General features: G+C 49.1%; 1 protein-coding gene across 4 annotated transcripts; it reads right to left on the bottom strand.

Annotated features, from left to right (window-relative positions):
- Positions 1–1,025: 1,025 nt before the first annotated feature.
- Znf346 (zinc finger protein 346) lies at positions 1,026–22,821 on the bottom strand. Of its 4 annotated transcripts, none has more exons than XM_060372928.1 (7): positions 22,597–22,821; positions 15,796–15,899; positions 15,219–15,311; positions 13,057–13,201; positions 8,369–8,602; positions 4,825–4,918; positions 1,026–3,095 (listed from the first exon to the last, which is right to left on the bottom strand). In XM_060372928.1, the coding sequence occupies exons 1-7, from the start codon at positions 22,799–22,801 to the stop codon at positions 3,008–3,010; spliced, it is 963 nt and encodes a 320-aa protein (XP_060228911.1). In that variant the 5' UTR covers positions 22,802–22,821; the 3' UTR covers positions 1,026–3,007. The 4 variants fall into 4 exon arrangements, with proteins under 4 accessions (XP_060228911.1, XP_060228914.1, XP_060228910.1 ...); XM_060372931.1 differs by having other exon boundaries at positions 8,369–8,554; positions 22,597–22,820; XM_060372927.1 differs by having other exon boundaries at positions 13,057–13,204; positions 22,597–22,819.
- Positions 22,822–22,873: the final 52 nt, after the last annotated feature.

Raw genomic sequence — 22,873 nt, 5'->3', positions numbered from 1 at the left:
GCCAACATGGGCTACATAATGAATTCCAGGGCAGCCTGGGCTACATAGTGATACCCTATCTCAAAGGAAGAAAAGAAAGCAAAGCAAAATATAAACAATATGGTGGCATGCGCCCATTTCCCAGCACTTGGGAGGAAGCCCAGGCTACGAGACCCTATCATAACCTAGGATAAAATAAGAAAGGATCCCAAGCCAGTCAAACATCAGGTAACTGTGGATAATTCTGCAGCCCTGCAAGAGGAGTGTGAGGGTGGAAGGATGAGGGAGCCTTGGGAGTACAGAGCTTATTTAATGAAAGAATTGGAAGGTAGATGGTTCAGGGAGCCAAAAATCCCCCTACCCGAGTGCAAGCTCCGAACCTCCTGGAGAAGGAAAGAAAGCCTACAAGTGGTCCTCTGCCTCCACGCATGTCCAGGGGCACACACATGCCCAGGTAACCATCATGACAGTAATACATGAAAACAGTATTAAAAAACAAAACAATTGGGATCATGGGGTCAGTTCAAGACTGGCTGTGTAAATAAGGTCGCCTGAGAGGGCTCCTGTTTTTCCTGTGAAACTGGATCTCTTCCCAGTTGTCTTGAGGGTCAGGTGAAATATCAACTTAGGAGAGGTCTGCCTTACTCTCCTTGGCTTTGATTAACACTAGGGTCCTGGGGTTGGTGTACCCTGCACAATGAAAGAGCTCCTTCCACCTAGTGGCCAGCACGGGTTACTGCATGGCGAAGTTGGCCCACTTTCGGAATGACCTGGCGTGTAGGAGCAGGATGTATGTATGGTCTTTGTCTATACCAGGCTTGGCACAGGCACACTCTGAGGAGCACAGGACTCTGAAAGCAGAGCAGGCCCTGACCACTGGCTGGTCCCAGAGCCTGAGCTCCCCGAAGCTCTCTAGGCCACCTTCCCGGGCTGCTGGAGACCAAGGAGCTCCGTCGGTGTCCACCTGCCATGTGGGGACTGCGCACTGCTCTCCAACCATCTACCCTAGCGAAGTCCACATATGGCTTTACAAAGAACGCTCAAAGTAAGCGGGTATGGCAATGCCTGTCTTTAATCCGAGTACTCAGGAGAGGCAGGAGGATGCCCGAGTTTGAGGCCAGCCTGTGTACACAGTATGTTCCAGAACAGCCAGGGCTATATAGAAAGACAGTTCTTGTCCTTTGTTTGCTTCAATGCTGAAAGTATCATTAGGCTTTTGTTAGAATGCTGACCCCTAGGACAACTTCTGGGTTGCCATCAGGACCACTGACTTGAAAGACTTAATACAGATAAGAAGTGGAACTGGGGCCTTTACACACTAAAGAAAGGAACATCAGAAAGAACATCAGAAAGTGGGCTAAAAAAACCAGCCCACTTCTGAGTGGAGCAGTGCACGCACCATGCGCCACAGCTTTACAGCAGCTTTATCTGGGATGACCCTCAAGGAGAAACACCACAAGCGCTCACAGTACAAAGGTTGTGAGTGATTCAAATAAAGGACCACCAGATAGCACAAAAACTGAGCCACCAGGCATGGTGGCGCACGCCTCTAATCCCAGCACTGTAGGCAGAGGCTCGCCGAGTTCAAGCCTAGCCTGGTCTACAGAGGCTGCTTGGCCTGGCCATCTGTGGTCAGTTTCTGCCACTTCCGAGTCACAGAAAAGGCTCTCCCATGGAACAGAGGCCCACAAGGAAACTGCTCTCCTCTTTAGAGCAGGAAAAGGACGCCACCACGTGCACGCACCCTGGATTTGAAGGGACTGGTTACCCTGGAGACAGCCCACGGGCACTGGTTTCCTCCTGGTCTCACTGCAGTCCTCCACTTAGTAGCTAGCACGACCATCGCAAAGCACAGATTCTCTGGAGACCTCTGGAACTCCTATGTGAAAGAGGGGTGGCTGGCTGCATGGACTGGGCTGGGTGTTTGGGCACCAGGGAGACTTTTCCTGGAGTGAGACCATTGGTGAGGGCACCAGGGGCTGATTGTGCAGGGATATCACAGCAGCATCAACACGGCTGTCAATCCCAGGGCTGAGGCTACAGCCCACCTCACGGAAAACTCTATGTGGATGGTTGAGTGACTCACCCCCCCATCCCTACACGGTACCCAAGGGCATTAACAGTGAAGGAGCCTCAGGGATACACCGCCTGGAGGCTTGCTCCACAGTGACAAACCCACCCCTGGGGACTCCCAGGACGTAAAGCAGCAGCAGGGAACGCTCAGTTCGGGGCCTGCACCAGCTCTACAGCCCTCCTCAGCGGCCCCTGGCTCCTTGAGGATGACGGGGAGGGATAGCACCACAGCAGCCTGGGTGGGATGACCTAGAGCACAAGGGCACACAACTCCTCAGATAACCTTCCCGCAGGCTGGCAGGACGCAGAAGCAAGGGGCCACACAGCAGGCAGGCGCCTTTCTCACAGGACCCAGGTCACAGCACCCCTGATAAAGCAGAGGCCCCTAGGGTGCTTCCCACGATTTCCTGGGCACGTGGGTCTGCTGCAGATGCCTAGCACCACGTGGGATGGAGAGACGGGCAGCAGAGATGGCAGGGCTCTTCGAGGACTGTGTGTCCCAGGAGACTTCACGGTTGGCAGGACCTCCACCTGCAGACAGACTGACACATTAACTCCAGGCTCTCGTGTGCTGCTCTGGCAAAGTCTTCAGGAAGCTCCAGTGCACAGGCGCTCATAGAGCACAGAGGCCGTGCCTCCCTCAGCTGCAGGACTTGCTCCCAACAACAGGGACTGCAGCACACACACCCAGAGGGGCGGGCAAGGCTGACCTCTAGCCACCACCTCAGGTCTTCCCAGGGCCGGACTCTGGTCATGACCTTGGGGCCACACTAAAGAGGAGGAGGAGTGAGAAGAGCTCAACCCAGGCCCAGGCTGAGGCTGGCTGTGCCCAATCTGGCCTCAGGCCTCCACATTCTTCTGACAGAAGAAAGAAGGAAGAGGGAGCCAGGGCTAACCAGAGTCACCAGGAACTGGCTCGTGGCTGTGCCAACAAGGCTGGCCAGGCAGAAACACTCTAGTCTTCCACTGGGCTTGAGTCCTTTGGAGCGGGCTGAGTTTGCACTGGTACCTGGCTCACCGGTGTCACCACTGTTTTGGGCGACCTGTAATTTGAGAAGAATGAAGACACAGGGTAAGTGCGAGGCATGCTCTGAGAGCATGCTCAGTAGCTGTTCTCAAGGCATTACGGCGCTCCTGCATGCTGGGATGCTGAGCAGGGCTGCCTCCTTTTACTGAGGGCTGTTGAATGCTCGGGCACTATGCCACTGCAGCCTCAGGTCACTTCTGCCCAACAGGAACAGCACCCACGCTTTGCACACAAAGCCAACCCTGAGAAAGCACCAACAACTGTTTTAGGAATCTGTGAAACTCAGGGCTGGAGAGATTGCTCAGTGGTTAAGAGCGCTCGCTCACTGTCTGTTCTTCTAGAGGATCTGGGTTCAATTTCCAGCACCTGCATGGCAGCCCACAACTGTCTGTTATGCTGATTCCAAGGGCTCTCACACCTTCACACTAATGTACATAAAATTAAACAAAATATTAAAAAATTAAACAAACTATTGAAAACAGATATCTGTGAAATTTAAAATCCACAAAGAAAAAAAAAAACCCATGATTTTTGTATTTGTCTCCTAGACTTTGGCTTGTTTTATATGATCTTGAGTTGCATTTACTTTTCATCAAACAGTTTCTTTTGTGTGTGAGGGTCAGGAATGGCCTTGGGTGTCATTCCTTAGGTGCTTTGAGACGTGGTCCTCTCACTGGTCTAGAACTGGCTGAGTCAGCTCCATGGCTGGCCGGGGATCCCAGGGATTCTGTCTCTGCCCCCCATGCTGGGATCACAAGCGCACACCACTGCATCTAGCTTCACTTTTTTGTTTTTAACACAGATTTGCAGGTTGTACAGGTTGACCTTGAATTCCTGACCTTCCTGCCTCGACCTCCTGACTGCTAGGATCACAGGTGTCTACCACATACCTGAGTGCTTGGCCTAGGTGGCTCATGCAGGCTTCCAATTCTGAGTCCTCTTTAGCTTCCCAAATACCGGGACTATGGTGTGATGTGTGTGTCACTGTGTGTGGACAACACTAATTTCAAGTCTGATAGCTCCAAAGTTCTGGCTGGCTCCAGATGGTCTACTAAAACCACCAGAGGCTAAGCTGCTGATGTGTGCTGAAACAGAGCGAGGCTGACACTCCCCAATTCCCTGTGAGGCTGTCACAGCCCCTGTGTGACAGGACAGCACATGTCCAGGCTGGCCTCAACCTTGCAATGTGTGAGGATCACCCTGAGTTCCTGGCCCTCCTGCCATGCCTGGGATCCCAAGTGTGTCCTGCCACACCACATCTCTCCCTGGCAGGTTGCCTGCTATGTGTTCTAGCCGCATGGATGGTGTGAGCAGCATTTGGTCTACTTTGGCCAGAACTTGGGCAGTTTTTGTTTGTTTTTTCTGTATAGCCTTGGCTGTCCAGGACTCACCCAGCTTCAGAACTTAGGCAGCTCTTCAATCAGCAGTCAGATGCAGGAGCTCCCTCTACAGCTTTCTGTCAGGTGATGAACTAGACCAGAGGGGAAATCAAGCTTCCCTCTTCAGGCTGCCACAGGCCAGGAAACCACAAGGAAGCCATCTCTGCACCTCTACTGAAAGCCCCAGCCCAGGCAGTCCCAACGCTAGAGGAGGGCTGATGGATAGAGCCAGGGCACTTCCCGTCCACGGAGCTACCTTCTGTTGACTGAGGAAAAGCTCCTACATTCCGTTTACGCCGGGAACTACCTGGCTCAGAAGCCATAGGCTCCTGCTGGAGACTAATGAACTTCAAAGCTGTTACTCACTGGTTCTTGTGTTTGAAGCCGCTGACGTGAGCCTGGTACTGTTCGATGGAGTTCAGCACTATTTTACACGTCTTGCAGGGATAGCCTTTCCCAGCTGAAACACATCAAAAGGAAGAGAGTTGGTTAGCCAGTAAGAAGGGATCAGAGGAATGCTGCTTTGCACAGAACACGCAAAGCCCTTCTGAAAACTGATGGGTGAGACTGGGTGGCCCTGATTAAAATCCCAGAGGCCTGGGTGCTCTGGAGGCAAGACTGCACCAGTGCACCCTGGGGGCTACAACGTTCTTATTCTCATTCAAGGAATCCCAGTTTCTAGTCCAACAAAAATCCACTCTACATGGTGCTGAGTAAATGGAAGAATGACAGAGCTGCTGAGGCCATTTAGTGGGTGAAGATGCTTGTATCTAAGCTTGATGACTGGGTTCAGTCCCTGAGACCCTCACAGGTAGAAGGACGGAGCAAAGTCAGTCATCCTCTGACTTCTACACCTGCACCATGTCTGCCCCACCTTCAACAGCACCACAATAATAAAGAACCACAGGACAAAGGTGACCTTTGCTTCAATGCTTCCTTTACTAAGCAGCCTCATTTAGGGCCCCCTGAAAGTCCATTCTCCTTGGTCTTGCAGTTAACAGTAATTAAGGGGACACCTGTAATGAAAACCAGTGTCTCTTTACACTCGGGTTCAGACACCCTGGCTCACAACCACGGTTCCTCTAGTGACATGGTGGCCCTTTGCCATATGGCTCTAGCACTGAGGCAGAAGTCAGACCCTGGCTGCTTCATGTGACTCAGCTAAATCCTTTCCCTCCCAATGCTTAGCTTCTCACAATCATAAACCAATTACATTACTTTATACTCAGAATACTTAGGACAAAATAGCTGTGTTTTGGGATTAAATTTTTAAAAAAATTCCTGTGTATGTGTCTGGGTGTGTGTAAACATTTGTGCAGGTGCCCAAGATGCCAGAGAGAAAGCATCATATCCTCTGGCACTGGAGTCACAGGTGGTTGTGAGCCACCTGATAAAGGTGCTGGGTCCAGGCCTTCTGTGCGACTAGCAAGTAGTGCTAACTGCTGAGCCATCTCTGTAGGGCGATTTAAAAACTTTGTTTATTTTCTGAGACACGGTTTCTCTGCATCATTAAGGATGGCCTGAAACTCAACTCTGTAGACCAGGCCAGCAGCTAAGAGAAAGAAGAGAGCACTCTTGCTGATCATAGCAAACAGACCTCTCTGACGGGACAGAGCAGAACTGAGGCACATTGTCTCTCTTCACCTAACTAGCAGGCTCATACTGACTGAGGTTAGACTTCTTATAGATCTCTCCTAACCAATTATCTTGGCACACGATAACACATTTACATTTTTCCTGTGTCAAGTTGAGCAAAATAGTCCAGGTGAGTTACAATATAGTTAAAGTTAATGTTAAGAAGTAAGGAAGGGTCGGGTATATATTCAGGGTAGAGCACCAGAGAAAAATAGCCACCTTCCCATTCAACATCACAGAATATTCATTTAATTACATTGAGGGGAAGCAAGATGCCTCAGCAGGGAAATGCTCTTGCCTGGAGGCTGGAGCCTTTCTTCCAGGGGTCACGGGCAGAAGGGCAGTCTACCCAGCTGTGGGGATGCTCCGCTGGCCCACACAGCTGGGAGACTCTCCTCAAATGTGGAGTCACTCTGTGTGCACACATATGCGCACACACTGGTACAGAACTCTGGAGGGCAGTGTGCTGGGCCCTCCTGGAATGCTTCCCATGGGAGGTGGAGGGCACGAGACAGTGTCTATTCAGTCTCAGAAGATGCTCTGTGCTGGGAGAAGGGAGCCAGTGCTCACATGCAGCTCAAGGTGCTGCTGCTGAGACTGAGCTTATGCTAAGCCTGGTGGCACTGCCCTGTAAAGCCAGCAGTTGAGAGCTGACACTGGACAGTCGGGGGTTTGCTATCCCTGGACATAGAACAAATTTGAGGTCAGCACGAGCTACATGGGACTGTCTCAGAAAACAAAACTAAAAAGCAAACCCTAAAGCCCCAAACCTAAACCAAACAAAAGAAAACAGCCCTTATCCGAGCTTTAAGGTGGCAGGTTATATTCGTAATAGCAATTATCTTTCTTTCAGTTTATCTATATTTAATTGCTTATATATGTGTAATATTCCTGATCTTCCGGCTTCCAACTCCCAAGTGTTCAGATCACGGGTGAGCGCTGCTGTGCAGTGTTTATGAGGTGCAGGTGAGAGGAGCTAGGACTTTGTGTGCACCTGAGTGACATTTCCAGCCCTAAACACGCTATAGATTACTAAGAAGGGACCCTAATTGTGAATGCCCACTTCCTCAATGCCAGGTGACATTTTGAGGTTAAGGAGGCTAGAACTGCCTCCTCCTTCACCATGATACCCAGGGATACATGAAGGTCTCAAAAGCTGAGGAAAGAGATACTCTAAGGATTCTGAAAGTTAGGTAGAGGTTGCTGAGGCCTTCAATCTAGCAACGTGGATGTTACCTAGGGAGTCTGAATCGGAGGATAGGGCTGGGGAGATGGCTAGGCAGTTAAGAGCATTTGCTGTTCTTCCAGAGACCAAGTTCAGTTCCCAGCATTCATGTCAGGTGGCTCAAATACCTAGAACTCCAGCTGGGGAACTAACACACACCTTCTTCTTGCATCTTTGGAGACCTGCCCACAGACACACTTACACACATAATTAATGTTTTTTTCCGCTGTGCATTCGTAGGTGGCCTGGAACTCGATCTGGAGACCAGGTTGGCCTGGTCAAACAAACAAACAAACAAACAAACAAACAAAAACCCCTTCAAATCAGAGATTACAAACTAGTAGCTTTTGACCCAAATCCGAATTACAGAATTTTATTCAGAGTTTAAACTTTCTAAAATTGAGTCATACATTTAAAACCAAGCAGAATCTGAGTGGAGAGTGTGGCTCAGCGGTAGAGCATTTAGCGTGCACAAGGTCCTGTACCTCATGCCCTGAAACCAAGCTAATAATAATGATAGTAAAACCTCAGGAAACTCCTACGAAAATTTGGTTTGCCATAGTATTTGTTTGTTTGTTTGTTTGTTTGAGACAGGGTCTCCCTAAGTAGTCTTGGCTGTCCTGGAGCTTTTCATGTAGACAAGGCTAGCTCACACTCACAGAAATCTCCCTGTCTCTGTCTCCTGAGCGCTGAGATTAAAGGTGCCCCCCACTGGCTTCCAAAGCACTCTGAAAACTGAAAGGCAGCAATACCAGTGCAGGCTTCGGGTGGCATACACTCTCCAGCTGACCACGACATTTCCTGCTTGTTGCCCGCATCCTCTCAGGACAGGCACCACTATTATTGCAGACTGTCCCTGACCTGGTCCTCCTGCTTCAGCCTCCCAAGTGTTGGGTTACAGTGTATGCTGCCAAGCCTGGCTTGCTCGCCTGCTGTCAGTGCTTGCAAACCCTGCTTTGGAAGATGCACGAAGCAGCGCATACTCGGGCAGTGCAGCGAGCTCTAGGGCTCAGTCCCTGGTCCAAGGCTTCACGGGAGCTGGGCTCTCACCTGGTGAGTCAGAGACAGCAGGGTCCGCCAGCCGCCCGTAGTGCGCCATGAGCTTGAGCTTCGTCTCCTGCTTCCTGTGTCTCTTGCCCATGTAGTGCTGTCGCGCCATGGCAGGGTCATTGAACGTTGAATGGCAGAGGCTGCAGAACTTGTCTGGGTCTAGCATCTCTCTACTCTGGTGCAAGGCTAAGGTGGAGGCCACAAGGAAAGGGTTTGTAAGGTGTTTCGACAAAGCTGTGGTGAGAGAGTCAAACAGAGACAATGAAGGAACAAGCCACAAGGCACCAACGGGCTTCTGAGTGTATCTGAAGTGAAAGAGCTGGCGGCACCCACCACACTTGGAGATGTGGCACTGGCCCTAAGAGTCACACCGTGGACGCTTTCTCTAGGGAAAGGTGGCAAGACCCGAGTGCATGTGGTGAACAGCTGATCTGTTCACCACCTTTCGGCCCAATATCTCCAACCTGAAGAGGTTCTGAACTTGTGCTATCCAGTCGCCAAATTCTAACAGACCAGGCGCAGTCTCTCTAGCCTTCAGAATCTCTTGACGTTTCAAAGTGAATAGAATAAGAAACATATGTATTTCATTTCCACCTTCAAAATACCTCAATTACAGAGCTGAAGACGACATTCAAGCTGAGCCCATACAGAGGCAGGCAAGCAGATCAGGAAGGCCCTCTATTGTTTATTGATTTGTTGTTTGTTTCTTGTTTTGGTTTTCAGAACAGGGTTTCTCTGTGTAGCCTGGACTCACTTTGTAGACCAGGCTGAACTCGAACTCACAAAGATCCTCCTGCCTCTGCCTCCCTGAATGCTGGGATTAAAGGAGTGTGCCACTTTGTTTTTGTTTTTTGAGAAAGGGTTTCACTATGTAGCTCTCTGGCTGGCCTAAAATTCAATATATAAACCAGGCTGGGATTAAAATTTGTGCCACCACACCTGGCAGAGATGCCTGTTAACTACACTCGAGTCAAGGCAATGTGAGGGAGAGGAAGATGGCAGGAAAACCTATACATTTTGTATATACGTTTTCCCTTTAGGTTCTCAAAAGCACTTCAATGAAATAGGAATAATTTTCACCACATTACAGAAGAGTGATGCTTAGACAGTAGAAACGATTTGCTTACATCACCAAGCAGAGAGAAGCCTGCACTGTGTGGCCCCCAAGCTATCATTCTCTGCCAGGCTCAAGAGTGCAGCAAGAGTCTGAAGGCTACGACCGAAGATTTCACCTTCAGAAAACACGCCTGCCTCTGCTCAAAGAATTCAGCCAGTCAGGGGCTGAAGAGTGGATTCAACAGTTAAGAATGGCTGCTGGTCTTCCAGAGGCTCTGAGTTCAGTTCCCAGCATTCTGGTCAGGTGGCTCACAAATGCCTTTAACTCCAGGTTCAGGGGCATCCAAGCGCTCTGGCTTCTTGCAGGCAGGTGTACACACATACACACACACACACACACACACACACACACACACACACACACACACACACACGTTATGGACCTATGTGTGACCCGCCCATAGGTCAACACAGGTGCTGATGTTGAAAGCAGACCAGCTTGAATGGTATTAACTAGCCACTACTGCAGACATGGAAGGGCGGGTCAGCAGAGCTGGGTCAGGTTCTTCCCATCTCCTAAAGCTTCCACTGCACACGGAGGGTCTGTAGCAAGCCAGACAACATTCACCAGTCACAACATTCCCTCTGGCCACTGGCTTTGTTTCAGCAAGTCATTCAGAAAGTGAACTACATGTAAAAGAGGTTTGGCTTGTTTTCCAAGACAGGGCTTCTCTGTGTAGCTTGGCTGTCCAGGACTCTTTTGTAGACCAGGCTGGCCAAGGTTGTTTTCTTTTATGTGTGGCTATTTGCACCTGAGCACAGCGACCATGGAAGCCCCACAGGGACCTCTCTGAGGGTAGAACACAGTTGTAACTGCTGATCCGTCTCTGTAGCACCAACATGAGATCATGTTATATTAAATAAGAAATATATAAAGAGATGGACATATTATCAATATGGTCATGTCAGTGTCGAAAGAATTTTGTGTAATCTATATCAATATACTAGCATTTTAAAATGTCACCTACACACATATACAGATGTATGTCAGCATGTCATAGAACATACAGCTATATCTGTTTGCTTATTCTTTTGAGTCAGGGTCTTACTCTATGACACAGAACTTGTTTGTAGCCCAGGCTGCCCTTTAAGCATGAGCCATGGTTAACGGTGCTCTCCTTATAGGTAGGCCTTGGGTGCCATTTCACCTGCTTCTTTGAATGTTTTGCACATTGGAATTGGAATTATTCACATATGTGCATCATTTTTACAGAGACAGAAATTATGTATTCTATGTTTACAAGCACATATATGGAGTTAGCCTGGATGAACAGAATACAAATGTAATACAAGCATATACAAATACACATAGCACACAAGGTTATAAGAACAATAGGACTCTAGAAGGTTATCAGTACTTAACTTGGAATGGTAAAATTATGGGAATTCCTTTCAATTTATATTTTCTACAGCATTCTTGTTTCACTCCTCTCACCCCACCCAAAACAACAACAACAACAACAACAAACAGGGTTTCTTCTGTGTTTTTGGACTCACTTTGTAGACCAGGCTGGCCTTGAACTCACAGTGATCCACCTGCCTCTGCCTCACAAGAGCTAGGATTACAGGCCTGTGTCACTGCGCCTGGCTGCTTGTTTCACTTTTAGCTTAAAGGAATGGAGTTACAGTAAATTCATGAAGTAATTTGGACATATCCTTAAACTCTAAGGCTAGGGGGAAAAAGAGCAGAATACAAATGTTTGCTGCACTAATTGCAACACAAATTGTCAAATGGCAAAGGCTCAAAGGGAATATGGAAACTAACAGAAGTCTTGGGAGAAGGCCTGTTCCACACGCTTTTCCCACAGGACACATTTAGTTAAGATGCGAGCCCTTGGCCTAAGGCTTCCAGGCTGTGGTGTACTGTCACTACTGGCTCTCACTTTAGACAAGATCAACCCATTCTCACCTAAGCCAACAATCAGCTGCAGGCAAGGTCAACAGCGCTCTATCTCATTGCTTCTCACTGTGGGCTCAGACCCCTCTGGGGCTGAGTCAAGGGTGGCCTAAGACCACTGGAAAACAGAGATTTAAATTCTTAACAGTAGAAAATTAGTTATGAAGTAGCAAGGAAAAAAGCTCTATGTTGGGGTCACCACAGCTTGAGGACCTGTTTAATACATTAACTGTGTTAAAGGTCAGCATGAGGTTGAAAACTCTAGGTGGTGGCTTCCTGACCACTGATGGTATTTTATGAGGGAGTCCACTTTTTAATGGTGACAACAAGAATAATGATAGCTGTTGTTTGGCGACTATCGGCTATATCCTAGATTTTTTGAAGGGGGGTATTTGCTTTTTATATTTTTGGATGTCAGGTAGGCCAGGCTGGTCTCAGACTTGTAGCCAAAGACAGCGCTGACCACCTCATCTTCCTGCCTCCACTTCCCAAGGGCTGGGACCGGCGGTGCCAGTGTATCTGCTCGCCAGTGTTTTTAATAATTGTCTTCACAAGCTCCAAGCAGGCAACACCGACACTTTACAGGTGTAGAAATTCAGACACAAATGGGAAACAACAGCACCGGGACTCAAATCTGCGCTGTTGACTTCAAAGTCCATGTCCTATTGTCTCATACCATTTGGGTATGATAAGAGGGCAAAATTACGAGATTTCTCCCATCATCTTTAAAACCTTCTAAAACACTATTGTCTTGTTTCAATGATGAAGTAAAACAAAAGGACCCAAACTTCTATCCATAGTGCGGTGCAAAATATATCACTCACTCACTCACACACTCACACTCACACTCACACACACACACACACACACAGAGAGAGAGAGAGAGAGAGAGAGAGAAATCAAAGGCCTCCTACTCTTGACTAATTTGACTAATTGTTTTCAGCCTAGGTTATAAACCTCAGGATTCAGGGCTAACAAAATGAAAGTGAAGGCTGGGTCAACAGTGAAAGTATAAAGAAGGTTAATTGTGACCTCAGGGCTGGGAGTGGATTCACAGCAGCTGCAAATAGCGCCTTATTGTGTCCTGCTTTAAAGGCAAATCCCAGCTGTCAGGACAGGCAGTGTTTGGAGCAGTGCGCAGCTTGAGCCCATAAACAAGATGAAGATTTAACTGTCACCTGGCAACACTTAGCAGTAAGAGCAGGCGGGGGGAGGAAAGGGAGATTAGGGGGGAGAGGCAAGGGCAGAAGGCTGCCGTGTGCACAGGCCTCTGGCACTCCTGGGGCATGGCTGCTGCTCAGGAAGCTAAGAAGCTTCTACAGAAAATCTGACAGAACACTCGGAGGGAGTGAAATGGACACCGGTGTGAGGCCGAGTCTCATTGGAGCAAGGTCAATACGGTACGCCTGTACTTAGAGGTCTCACGCAGCCCAGGCTGGCCTCGCTTCTGAGCGCTGAGACTACAGGTGTGCACAGGTGACTTGTCAAGGCGTGAGAGCCACACTGTGCCTACTGGGGAAGCACTCCACCACCTGATTCACCCCCAGCTCTTACTTGGACTTCTCAGGCTCTCAAACGCCTCAAAACTCTGAGGCCCCGGGGAGCATGCCGGAAGCACCTGGCAGTGGTGCCCTGGACGGGGGGGGATCCCCAACAGCACCCGGGAAAACCATACCTGCCCCCTTGGTGGCCTGCTGCTTCAGCTTTAGGTTCTTGGCGTGGGTCTTCCCCAGGTAGTGCGCCTGCGCCACGACGGGGGAGGAGAAGGTCATGTTGCAGGTGGGGCAGCAGCGGTTCTGGTCTTTGCTTCTGCTGCTCTTCTGCTGCGGAGGGGACAGGCTGGTCACGGCCCCGCCCACCCAGCAAGGTGCCAGCGGTGCCCACTGCCCGGGGCTGGTGGACACGGCCTCACACGACAACCTCGGGACTCTTCTCCAGTGGCTTCACGTCAGGCAGGATTTCCCACTTTATCCTTGCTTCCTTGCTTTGCCTGGGTTATTCCTCCTGTCTGGAATGTTCCTCCTTGTTGGGCCTGATAAGGCCTGCTGCATCTACCTGAGCCTGGCTCAAGTTTGGAGACCTGTCTTTAGCTTCTGATTTAAGAGATGCCACTTCCAGGCAAAAGTGATTCAGCATATCCGCCTTAAAACCAACCCTGCCTGACAACTGTTACGTGGAGTTTTGTCGCTGGCCACCTCTCCTTGCACTACCTAACCTTGCCCTCTACGTCATCTTACCTCACTTCCTTAACCCTGCCCCTGACCCAAACCTATAAAAAGGACCATTTTATTCAATAAACCAAGTTCCTGCTTCGACAGATCTCCCGGCTCGGTGGTGGTTTATTCCCTGGGGCATCTGGGGAGGTCCGGGCCGTTGACACTCATCATCCTGTTCAGCCATGGAGGGGGTCCAGATGGACTGGCCACCCTCCTCTTAACTCCACCTGCCGGATATTGCACTGGCACCTCCTCATCTCTGACTGGCACCAATGGTCTGCTATCAGCCATGTAATGACTTTTACTTTAAACAAAATGATAACAATCACCAAGCCCCTCCTAGGTATGCCAGGAAGAGCTAATCTTGCTCATCTGTGTCCCCAGAGTGTCGGACTTCCCTTACACCTTTTGTCACTGACCTCGTTACAGCTGAGGGACTTTGACGTGCACTCAGGTTCAGCTGTCGGTGGACAACTTGCCTTATCTTCACTTCCCAGCCTTGTGGCCTGCTGTGTCCAGTGCCCAGGAGAGCCCCTGGGGCTCTTAGGACAAGCCCGTCACTGGGCTCCATGTATTACTGTGTCTATGCTAGACAGTGTATTTCAGTCTTCCCAAAAGGGCGTCCTTTGAGGTGCTTCTTTAGCACTTGTGTCTTCCCACTGCAGGCGTTTTGGGGCTGGTGACTCCCTGCTGGAGGTGGGTGCAGTGACCTCAGCTCAAGAACTGCCGAGACTGAGTACAGAAGGTGAAATGCACTCGTCTCTCCAGGTCCAAACAGTAAGGGCAACCAGGAGTCCCAGAAGGGACAAGCAGGCCCCTTTAGACCCCTGGCCACTCTAACAGGAACTGGCAGGCTGGAGAGTAACCTTATTTATTACACACTTACTAGGGACTAAATTTTACCTAGACTGTAGAGAGGCACAATCACCTCCACTTTATGACTAAATTTCAGAGAGGTTAAGTGACTTGCTCAAGGTCATCCAAATTAAAGAGCCACGCCCACTGATTTCCTACCCTTGGTGGGCATAATCTCTGTGCATAATTTCCACACTTTGAAAGACACAGCACACTCAAGGAGTTAGGGCTTGTTTCAAGGTAATTCTTATAGTAACTCTGAGATTAAAAAATAAAAATGTAAATAAAAAATAAATGTAGTTGTCTCATGATCAGAGGAGGCATTTCTTTTCCTCATGTGTTTCAGGCCAAATGTTGAAAGCTTGTTTTCCTGCTTCAGGAAGCCTCTGGGCAGGAAAGCACAGCAGTGGTGCCGCTTACTGACTGCTCCTGCGTGACAGTTCTGAGTCTCATGCTGTTCCTGTTTGTTTTTTTTCAACCTACAAGAAATCCTGAAAGGTAATTGTTTTTTGTTTTTTGAGACAGTTTCTCATGTAGCCCAGGCTGGCCCCAAACCTGTTTTGCAGCCAAGGATAGCCTTGAACGACTGGTCCTCCTGCCTCCACCTTTCAGGGCTTTGCTTCCACGTGCACCCCACCATGCTTGCAAGTGCTCTTTAACAGAGGAGACGTCCAGGCTCCAAGTTAGACCACAGGGCTGGGGTTCACAGCCCACGCCTGCACCTCCCCCACCGCGTGGGGAGCCGTGTCAGCAGGCAGCCGTTTACCTGGTCTGCATCGAGCCTCTTCACGTCCCCCTTTAGTGCCTCCAGTCCATGGATTGCTAGGTAGCGCTTCACTTTGTTGGCATGTTTTTTGCTCTGCAAGAATCCAGGAGAAAGATCAAAGGTAGCCAAACATCATCTCAGAGAAGGCACTCAGGCCACACCAGATTCTCACCCGATTCATCCTCACAAACTTGTAAAGAAGAGAAAACCCAGAAAGAAAGCCTGATTGGCTGAGTTCTGCTTTGTGCTAGGCCCTTAAATTTAACCTTCAACAATCTGTGAGCACACTGTTACCTTACACATGAAGATGCTGAGGCCAACATGGTGAAATTTCTTGCCTAAAATGAGTAAGAGTTGGATTCAAACTCAGGTCTGCATTAGGCCAGGGCTTATTCCCTGCTGCACCAAAGCTGTGCAAAAAGATCTGCACACAATGACCCCGATGTGGGTGGGAGAGAGGAGACTCAGAGAAACCAAGTCAGTCTTCAAGTCCCAAGCAAACAAGCATGCCGGAGCCCTCACTGGCCGGGCCCTGGGCCTCAAGGGAGACCGCAGGGCGACCGTAGGGGTGGCCTACCTGGTAATGGGCCAGCTTCTGCGACTCCGAGATCAGCGTGGCGCAGCAGACTTTACACTGCGCGCTGGTGAAGAGACACTGGTTCTCCTGGATCATGTGCTCCACTGCAGAGGGAGAAGTCATGCAGGTTGACAGGCGACTGGGACAGCAGGTCCCCAGTCAGTCTCAAACAGGCACCAAGTAATAGTCCATACTGACACATATGCAGACCTGTCCCTGACCCCACCTGACTCAGCTACTTGCAAACACCTGAACTATCACCTATTTTATGCGGGACCACGTTCTTCACCGGGTCAAGTGCTCCCGTTATATGAGACGAGGTTGTCCCATCCTGCCCTGATTTCCTGGCTCAAAGGATCCTTCTGTCTCCGCAGATGTGACTGCAGGCCCATACCATAGTGTACCGTAACCTTTTAAACTGTAGCTGGGAACTCACAAAGCAGTTTTAACACAGGATGCAGAGATGTACATCTTTAAGAACGGCACTCGTGGCAGAGGCAGGTGCAGCTGAGTTCAAGGCCAGCCTAGTGTGCACAGTAAGTTGCAGGCTGAGTAGGGCTATGCAGTGAGATCCTGCCTCAACAATGACATCAATAGTAGTTCTAATGTAGACTTTAAGCCTTAGAGACAGGTATTTAGGAAAAGGACAGTGCACATCCAGGACACTTGTGTTTTTTGAGACAGTTGCACAACTGAATTTAAAAAGTCCTTTATTCATGTGTAGGAGTGTTTTGCTTCCACGTGTCTGTACATCATGGAGGCAGGGTGTTGGATCCCAGGGAAATGGAGTTAGAGACAGTAGTGACATACCAAGTGGGTTCTGGAAATCAAACCTGGATATTTTGCAAGAGCAGCCAGTGCTTTCAACTGCTAGGCCAACTTCCCAGCCCATAAAATAGCCCTGAAACTTGCTTTGTAGATCAGGCTGGCCTTGAACTCACAAAGATCTGCTTTCTGCCTGCATGTGGGATTAAAGGCATGGGGCACTGCTCATGACTGCAGCAATCCAAGCCTTCACACTTTTAGAAGGTAACTCAGCCTAGTGTGTATGCCCCTTCCGAAGGAAGAGCAGGGTATGGAGCTGTGTCACCGAGAGCCAGGAGGGCCCAGGAAAAGCCCCCCAGGAAACCTGGCTACTCTGGACACAGCCTAGACCAACAGAAAGGGTTCCAGGAAGCTTGTCCAGCCAAATCCTACTACCCAGCTATGAAGGCTTTCAGTTTTAGGTATCGTCAAATAACTTCATCTTTTTCTTTCTTCATTAGATGTGACCAAGTCAAGATGGTCAGTCCAGCCGGCACCCCTACCTCCCAACACCTTTCAAAGGCTAGGTGAGCTTTCTGCCAGTCAGCCCCAGCTCTGAGACAAAACTCGTCTCATCTCTACCCCATTCCCTGTTCACAAAATGGACCATGTGCCCCTTAATGCTGAGGGGACCACTCGATGCTCTCCTTCTGAGACAGACTGACACACACACTCACACACAGAGACACAGACAGATGGGGAAGGAGAGATCGAGACAGAGAGAGACAGATGGTGGGAAGAAGATGGGACAGAAAGCATCAAGAAACTCACTACTTCCTGCAGCTGCTTTCTCTACAAGGGTCCCTCTCATTGCGCTTTGGATCAACCAGTGCTAAGGAATCTTCATGGCTTACACATAAAACTTAAAAGTTTTACTATGGCCACTTTCATGTGCCATGAGCACTCTTCAGGCTGTTGGCTGGCAGTGCACTGATCTTTCAAAGCTGCGCCCAACTACCATCTTCAGGTGGTTTCTGTGAGTCTGTGAGGTGTAGATCCAGAGCTTTGGGCTTCTATTTTTCTCTCTTCTAGTCTCTTTGGGGCCAGTTGGGAGAAAAAGAACCTCATAGTTTACCTGTTTTCTGTTTGTTTTTCTTAGATTTATTCTTACTATTTTTAATTGTATATATGCTTGTGTGTTTGTGAGAATGTTCATGTGAGCACAGGTACCGTCAGCAGTTGACAGCCACATGATATGGGTGCTGGTAACTAAATCTGGGTCCTCTGGGACAGCAGGTCAGCTTACTAACTACTGATCCATCTCTCTATCTCCAACTGCAACTATTATGATACAAAATATCAACAAGAGTCTTTTGAAGCAAGTAAGTCCTTTAAAATAATTAAAGGATGTTGACATTCCTGTATGCCCATGTGTAAAGCAGTATAACTCGCCATAGCTAAGCTATAAGATCAGCCAAATGAATGAGGATAGAAAAATGTGTGACTGAAGAAGTGGCTCACTTATTGCCAAATCGGACTACCAGAGTTTGAGTCCTGGAACCCACTTGACAAAAGGAGAGAACTGCTTTTCACTGTCACGTGTAGCTATGCCAGTTCCACACACAATGTGCACTCACAAACAAAACAAAATAAAAAGAATATAGAAGACATGGTACATATACCCAACAGACTATTATACAGCCACAGGGACAATGAAATGTCATTTGCAGCAAAATGAATAGAACTACAGGGCATTATTTTAAGTGAGAAAAGACAGGCAAAGAAAAACAAGCACCATGTGTTCTTTCATATGCTAGAAGCTAATTATGCTTCAAAAGGCACTGTTTATAAAATAAACATGACGGCAGGTGAGGCGGCTCAGTGGGTTGGGGTGCTTGCTGTAACTCCTGAGTTCAGTTTCTGGGACCCACAGAGTAGAAGGAAAGGACTACTGCAAATTGTCCTCTAACCTCCATATCCATGCCATGACACCCATGTGCCCACATACATACACAGAGATGTAATAAAATCTGAGCTAGACAGACATGGGGGTGCATGCCTTTAATCTTAGCATTCTATGAGTTCAAGGCTAGAGCCTGGTCCATACAGAGTTCCAGGTCAGCCAATACAACTTAGTGAAACAGCATCCCTCTCAAAGAAGATAATTTTATCAAAACAAAACAAGAAATGAAGACAAGTTTCAAAGAAAACATGTATGTGGGTATCATATCTGTATATAGGATTTGCACCCAGAATATAAAATGGCTTATAACTCAGTAATACAAAACAACTGAGTGACATTAGCACAATGTAACTAGATACTTCACCAAAATAGAGTATACAAGTGACTAATGAGTCTCATAGTGCTCACTCTCACCACTATTTAGAAAACAAGCCATCACTACACACACAAAACAGCTGGGTGTGGTGGCACAGGCCTTTAATCCCAGCACTCCACTTGGAAGGCAGGTGATCTCTGAGTGAGGCCAGCCTGGACTACACAGAGTTCAAAACAAAAAAACAAAAACAAACAAAAAAGGTAAAACAATAAACGAGGACATACAGAAGTAAAGCTCTTGCTTCGAAGAAAGAAATGCAAAACAATAAAGCCATATGGGAAGGTCTGACAGCTCCTTAGCATGCTAAAGATAGAGCTACTATGCAGCCCATCAAGTTCATTCCTAGGACAGGACACATGAGAAATAAAATGGATGTCCTCACAAAACCCACGCAATCCCACAGAATCACTGCTAAAGGGGATGGTCAGATGGCTCATCAGGTACAGGGGCTCAGCCCACACACCTTACACCTCACCCCAGTCAATCCCCCACCCCATTGTGGAAGCCGAGAATATACCCCTGAAGTTGTGACCTGCACACTAACACCACGATATGCAGGAGCGCGCACACACACACACAATTTTCTCATTGGGAATGATAGCGCCTGCCTTCAGTTCTAGCATTCAGGAGTCTGAGGCAAACCCCAAAGGGCTAAGTAGCCTTCATTTCTCCATTTCCCCATTAAAGAGCTTCCTCACTAAGCTGTCTCCGGAGTCTGTTCTCTTCACAGCTGCCTGAGATCTCTTCTGCTCCTGCCTTGCTTCTCCATGGAGTTTGAATATATACATACATACACACACACACACACACACATTGTTTTGTTTTTTCAGGTCTTTCTATGTAGCCTTGAACTCACAGCAATCCACCTGCCTCTGCCTCCCTGAGTGTTGGGAATATAGACATGTACCGCTGTGCCCAGCTAAAAGAGGTACTTTAAATTACTGAGTGGTGCAGCTACAATGGTTGAATTTACGATACATAAATTATAATTATGGAAGTGCTACGAGGAAAGAAGTGGGCAGAATGTAACCAGAGAACTGATGGCAGGGAAATAAACTGGGTTGTAATTATTATTGTTTAACTTTTTATTGATTCTTTGTGAAATTTACATCATGCACCCCAGTGCCACTCACCTCCCTATCCCCTCATATCCGCCCTTCACTCTTGCAATCTCCCCTCCAAAATAAAAACAAACACACAAACAAAGCACAGAAAACATCCCATCATGGAAGCTGTAGAGTGTCCCAGTGTGCCCCACAGCATCCTTCCGTCCACACATCTTCACTTGGAAATGTTCATACCAGTGAGTCATGGGTCTGGTTCAAGATCTCTGGCTTCTGTGACCTCATCAATATTGGATGCTCACTGGGCCTCCTCCCAGTTATCCTGTTGCTGCCCTGTGTGTGGAGATCCTGCAGCTTCGGGTCAGCAGGACTGGCCCTTTCACATGTCCCAACCATTAACAGATAACATAACTTTTGGGGTGGGTCAACTCGGAGCTCTAGATCTGGGCCTGGGTGAAAGCTGAGCTGGTCAGCACTCCAGCTCTTCTTTACCATACCGCCAGGGCGAGTTCTCCAGCACTGCTCCGGCTAGGTCACCCACCACCATCAGGAGGCAGGTCAGCTCTCCTGTTCTCATGCTCTCAGTGCCTGCCCACTGGCACCCATGATTCTAGTGCCAGCTCCACTGTGCTGCCCAGTCAAAGCCCAGGGCCCAATTTCCCAAGTGCTGCAGCTGACTGGGTTGTAATTATTTTGCTTATACATATGTAAGCAAATAGCTCATTAAGCAGCTGCTGCATTCTCTGCTTCAAGGTCAAGGGCAGGCTCTTCCCATCTGCAAGGCCACTTCCTTTAGGTGTGTCCCCAACTCGGAGGCAGCCCTCTTACATTATGTGGCAACTGTTTTAGGGTCTGCCTCCTGAACTGACTGCAAGCTGTTCCCGGGGTAAGAACAATATCATTATTCCTGAGGCTCTGAGGTCCAGCTGGCCCCGGGAACACCAAATTAGTTAAGAAAAACTGAGTCAAGGGGAGCAACTTTGCACTAAACTTTTTTTTTTTTTTTTTTGAGGCAAGAGTCTCATATAGCCCAGACTATCCACAAACTTATTTTTTTTCCTTAAGACAAGGTTTCTCTGTGTAGCCTGGCTACCTTGGAACTCACTCTGTAGACCAGGCTGGCCCCAAACTCAGAGCTCCACCTGCCTCTGCCTCCCACGCTGGGATTACAGGCGTGCATGGCCGCCACGGCCAGGCTCCGAGTTGCTATGCAGCTGAAGCTGGCTTGCGCTCCTGATCCTGTCTCCACCACCTGAGTGCTGGGAATAATGCGTGTGCACCACCACACCTGGCTCAAAAAATGTTTAAAAGTACAGAGGGAGACTCCGGAACGGTGCATAAATTTACACAGGAGCCACACTTAACAGGGTTAGGCTGCAGATGCTTAAATTTAAATCTCTCCTGGGTCTGGAGAGATGGCAAGGTGGTTAAGAGCACTTAGCTGCTTTTGTAGAGAACCAGGGATCGGTTCCCAACACCCACATGGTCGCTCAGGACGGGAACTCCAGCTTCAGGGAGTGGGGTGCCTTCTGTCATCTTTGGGTACCTGGCACGGGTGGGCAGGCACACACGCACGAGCGCGTATCATATAAAATAAAAATATCTTTTTTTTTTAAATTAAACATATCTCCCTTGAATATGATAAAAAAAATTTTCAATTTTATCCAGGGCAAAGAGTTCATTAAACTTTCCAGGATTAGGCTGTTCTGCAAGCAAACCAACCAGCACAGAAATGCTTCTCTGCACAGCCCGGCAGATTAGCACAGAAACCCAGAGACAGGTCTTGTATATTTGTTAGCATTAGGTAGCCAGCTCTGGAAAGGACTCTGGAGCGAGAAGCAGGCCAGCCCTTCCTGCACGCCTCAGTCTCTCGTTATTCACCCAGTTTTGGGTCAAACAAAGCCAGCTGCTACGTTTCAGCCCAGCAGTGAACTCCAACTGCGTATGCTGTTCTCCACAGCTTTGCATAGAAGTCATTGGAGACAAATGAATACCTAGCCACGTTTCTCTGGCTCCTGGACCTCCTCTCTGGAATAAGGTCTTGGCAATAGACACAGAAATACAGCACTGCAGGGAATGCTAGTGCTTACACTAAGAGGCTGAGCCGAGCGCACCCATGCAAGTTCAAGGCCAGCAAGGTCTACCCGAAAGAAATACGGGAAACTAGGACAGTAATCAAGGCCAGGAGGAAGCTAGGATTCAGGAAGACCTTCCAAAGCTCACACCTGTCATCCTCGCACTAGGAAGGCTGAGGGCAGGAGATCCACTGTGAGCTTCAGGAGAGGCAAAAATAAATAAAAAATTATGTAAATTAAATAAAGTTATTCAGATCCATCAGAACTGTAGGGCTTTGAGAGGGAAGGGAAGCGATGTGGAGCTAAGGACAGACAAATGGTAAGCTGGCTCGGCTACGGGTCAGGCTGGGAAGGTCCTGTCACTCTCCAAGAGGCCAAGACCTAGAATTTGGGGGAAACTGTTCTCGTGTGGACGCCCTCGAAAGAAGGACGCGAATTTCCGCAGGGCAGCGAGGTTTCGAGGTCCTGCACCGTTCGCGGGAGTGAGGTCGGAGTTCCGGGACGCCGTGCAGAGGCTGGCCGGCGCCAGGGGAGGGGCGGGCGGCAGGCCATCCGCGATCCCCGGAGCCCCCGACTCACCTTCCTCCCTTCCCGCCGGCTGCGCACCGGACACAGCCTCCCACAGGCGGCGCGCCCTCTCGCGGTCGAAGCGCACTGCGTCCGGTTCCCGACCGTCCTCGGAGCTGCAGTACGCTTCGGCCCCCCCAGGGTCCGCAGCCTCCGTAGCAGCCGGCGCAGGCGGCTCCATCGTTCCCGCACGCCGCGCCGTTGGAGAGCTGCGCATGCGGCCCCGCCGCGCCGAGGTGTGGGTGGGCGGGGACTTGGCCGGTCCGGCAACTCTCGCGAGGCTTGGGCG

Source organism: Meriones unguiculatus, chromosome 19 (assembly GCF_030254825.1).
Source record: "Meriones unguiculatus strain TT.TT164.6M chromosome 19, Bangor_MerUng_6.1, whole genome shotgun sequence".
Lineage (NCBI taxonomy): Eukaryota > Metazoa > Chordata > Mammalia > Rodentia > Muridae > Meriones > Meriones unguiculatus.
Note: the sequence above shows the minus strand (reverse complement) of the source record. Positions and strands in the feature narration are given on the sequence as shown.

Coding starts and splice junctions, on each gene's coding strand:
- Znf346 (XM_060372927.1), bottom strand. CDS start 22,801: ATGCGCAGCTCTCCAACGGCGCGGCGTGCGGGAACGATGGAGCCGCCT. Junction 15,312..15,795: donor AGAAGCTGGCCCATTACCAG/GTAGGCCACCCC, acceptor GGATTCTTGCAG/AGCAAAAAACATGCCAACAA. Junction 3,096..4,824: donor GGCTTCAAACACAAGAACCA/GTGAGTAACAGC, acceptor CTCAAATTACAG/GTCGCCCAAAACAGTGGTGA.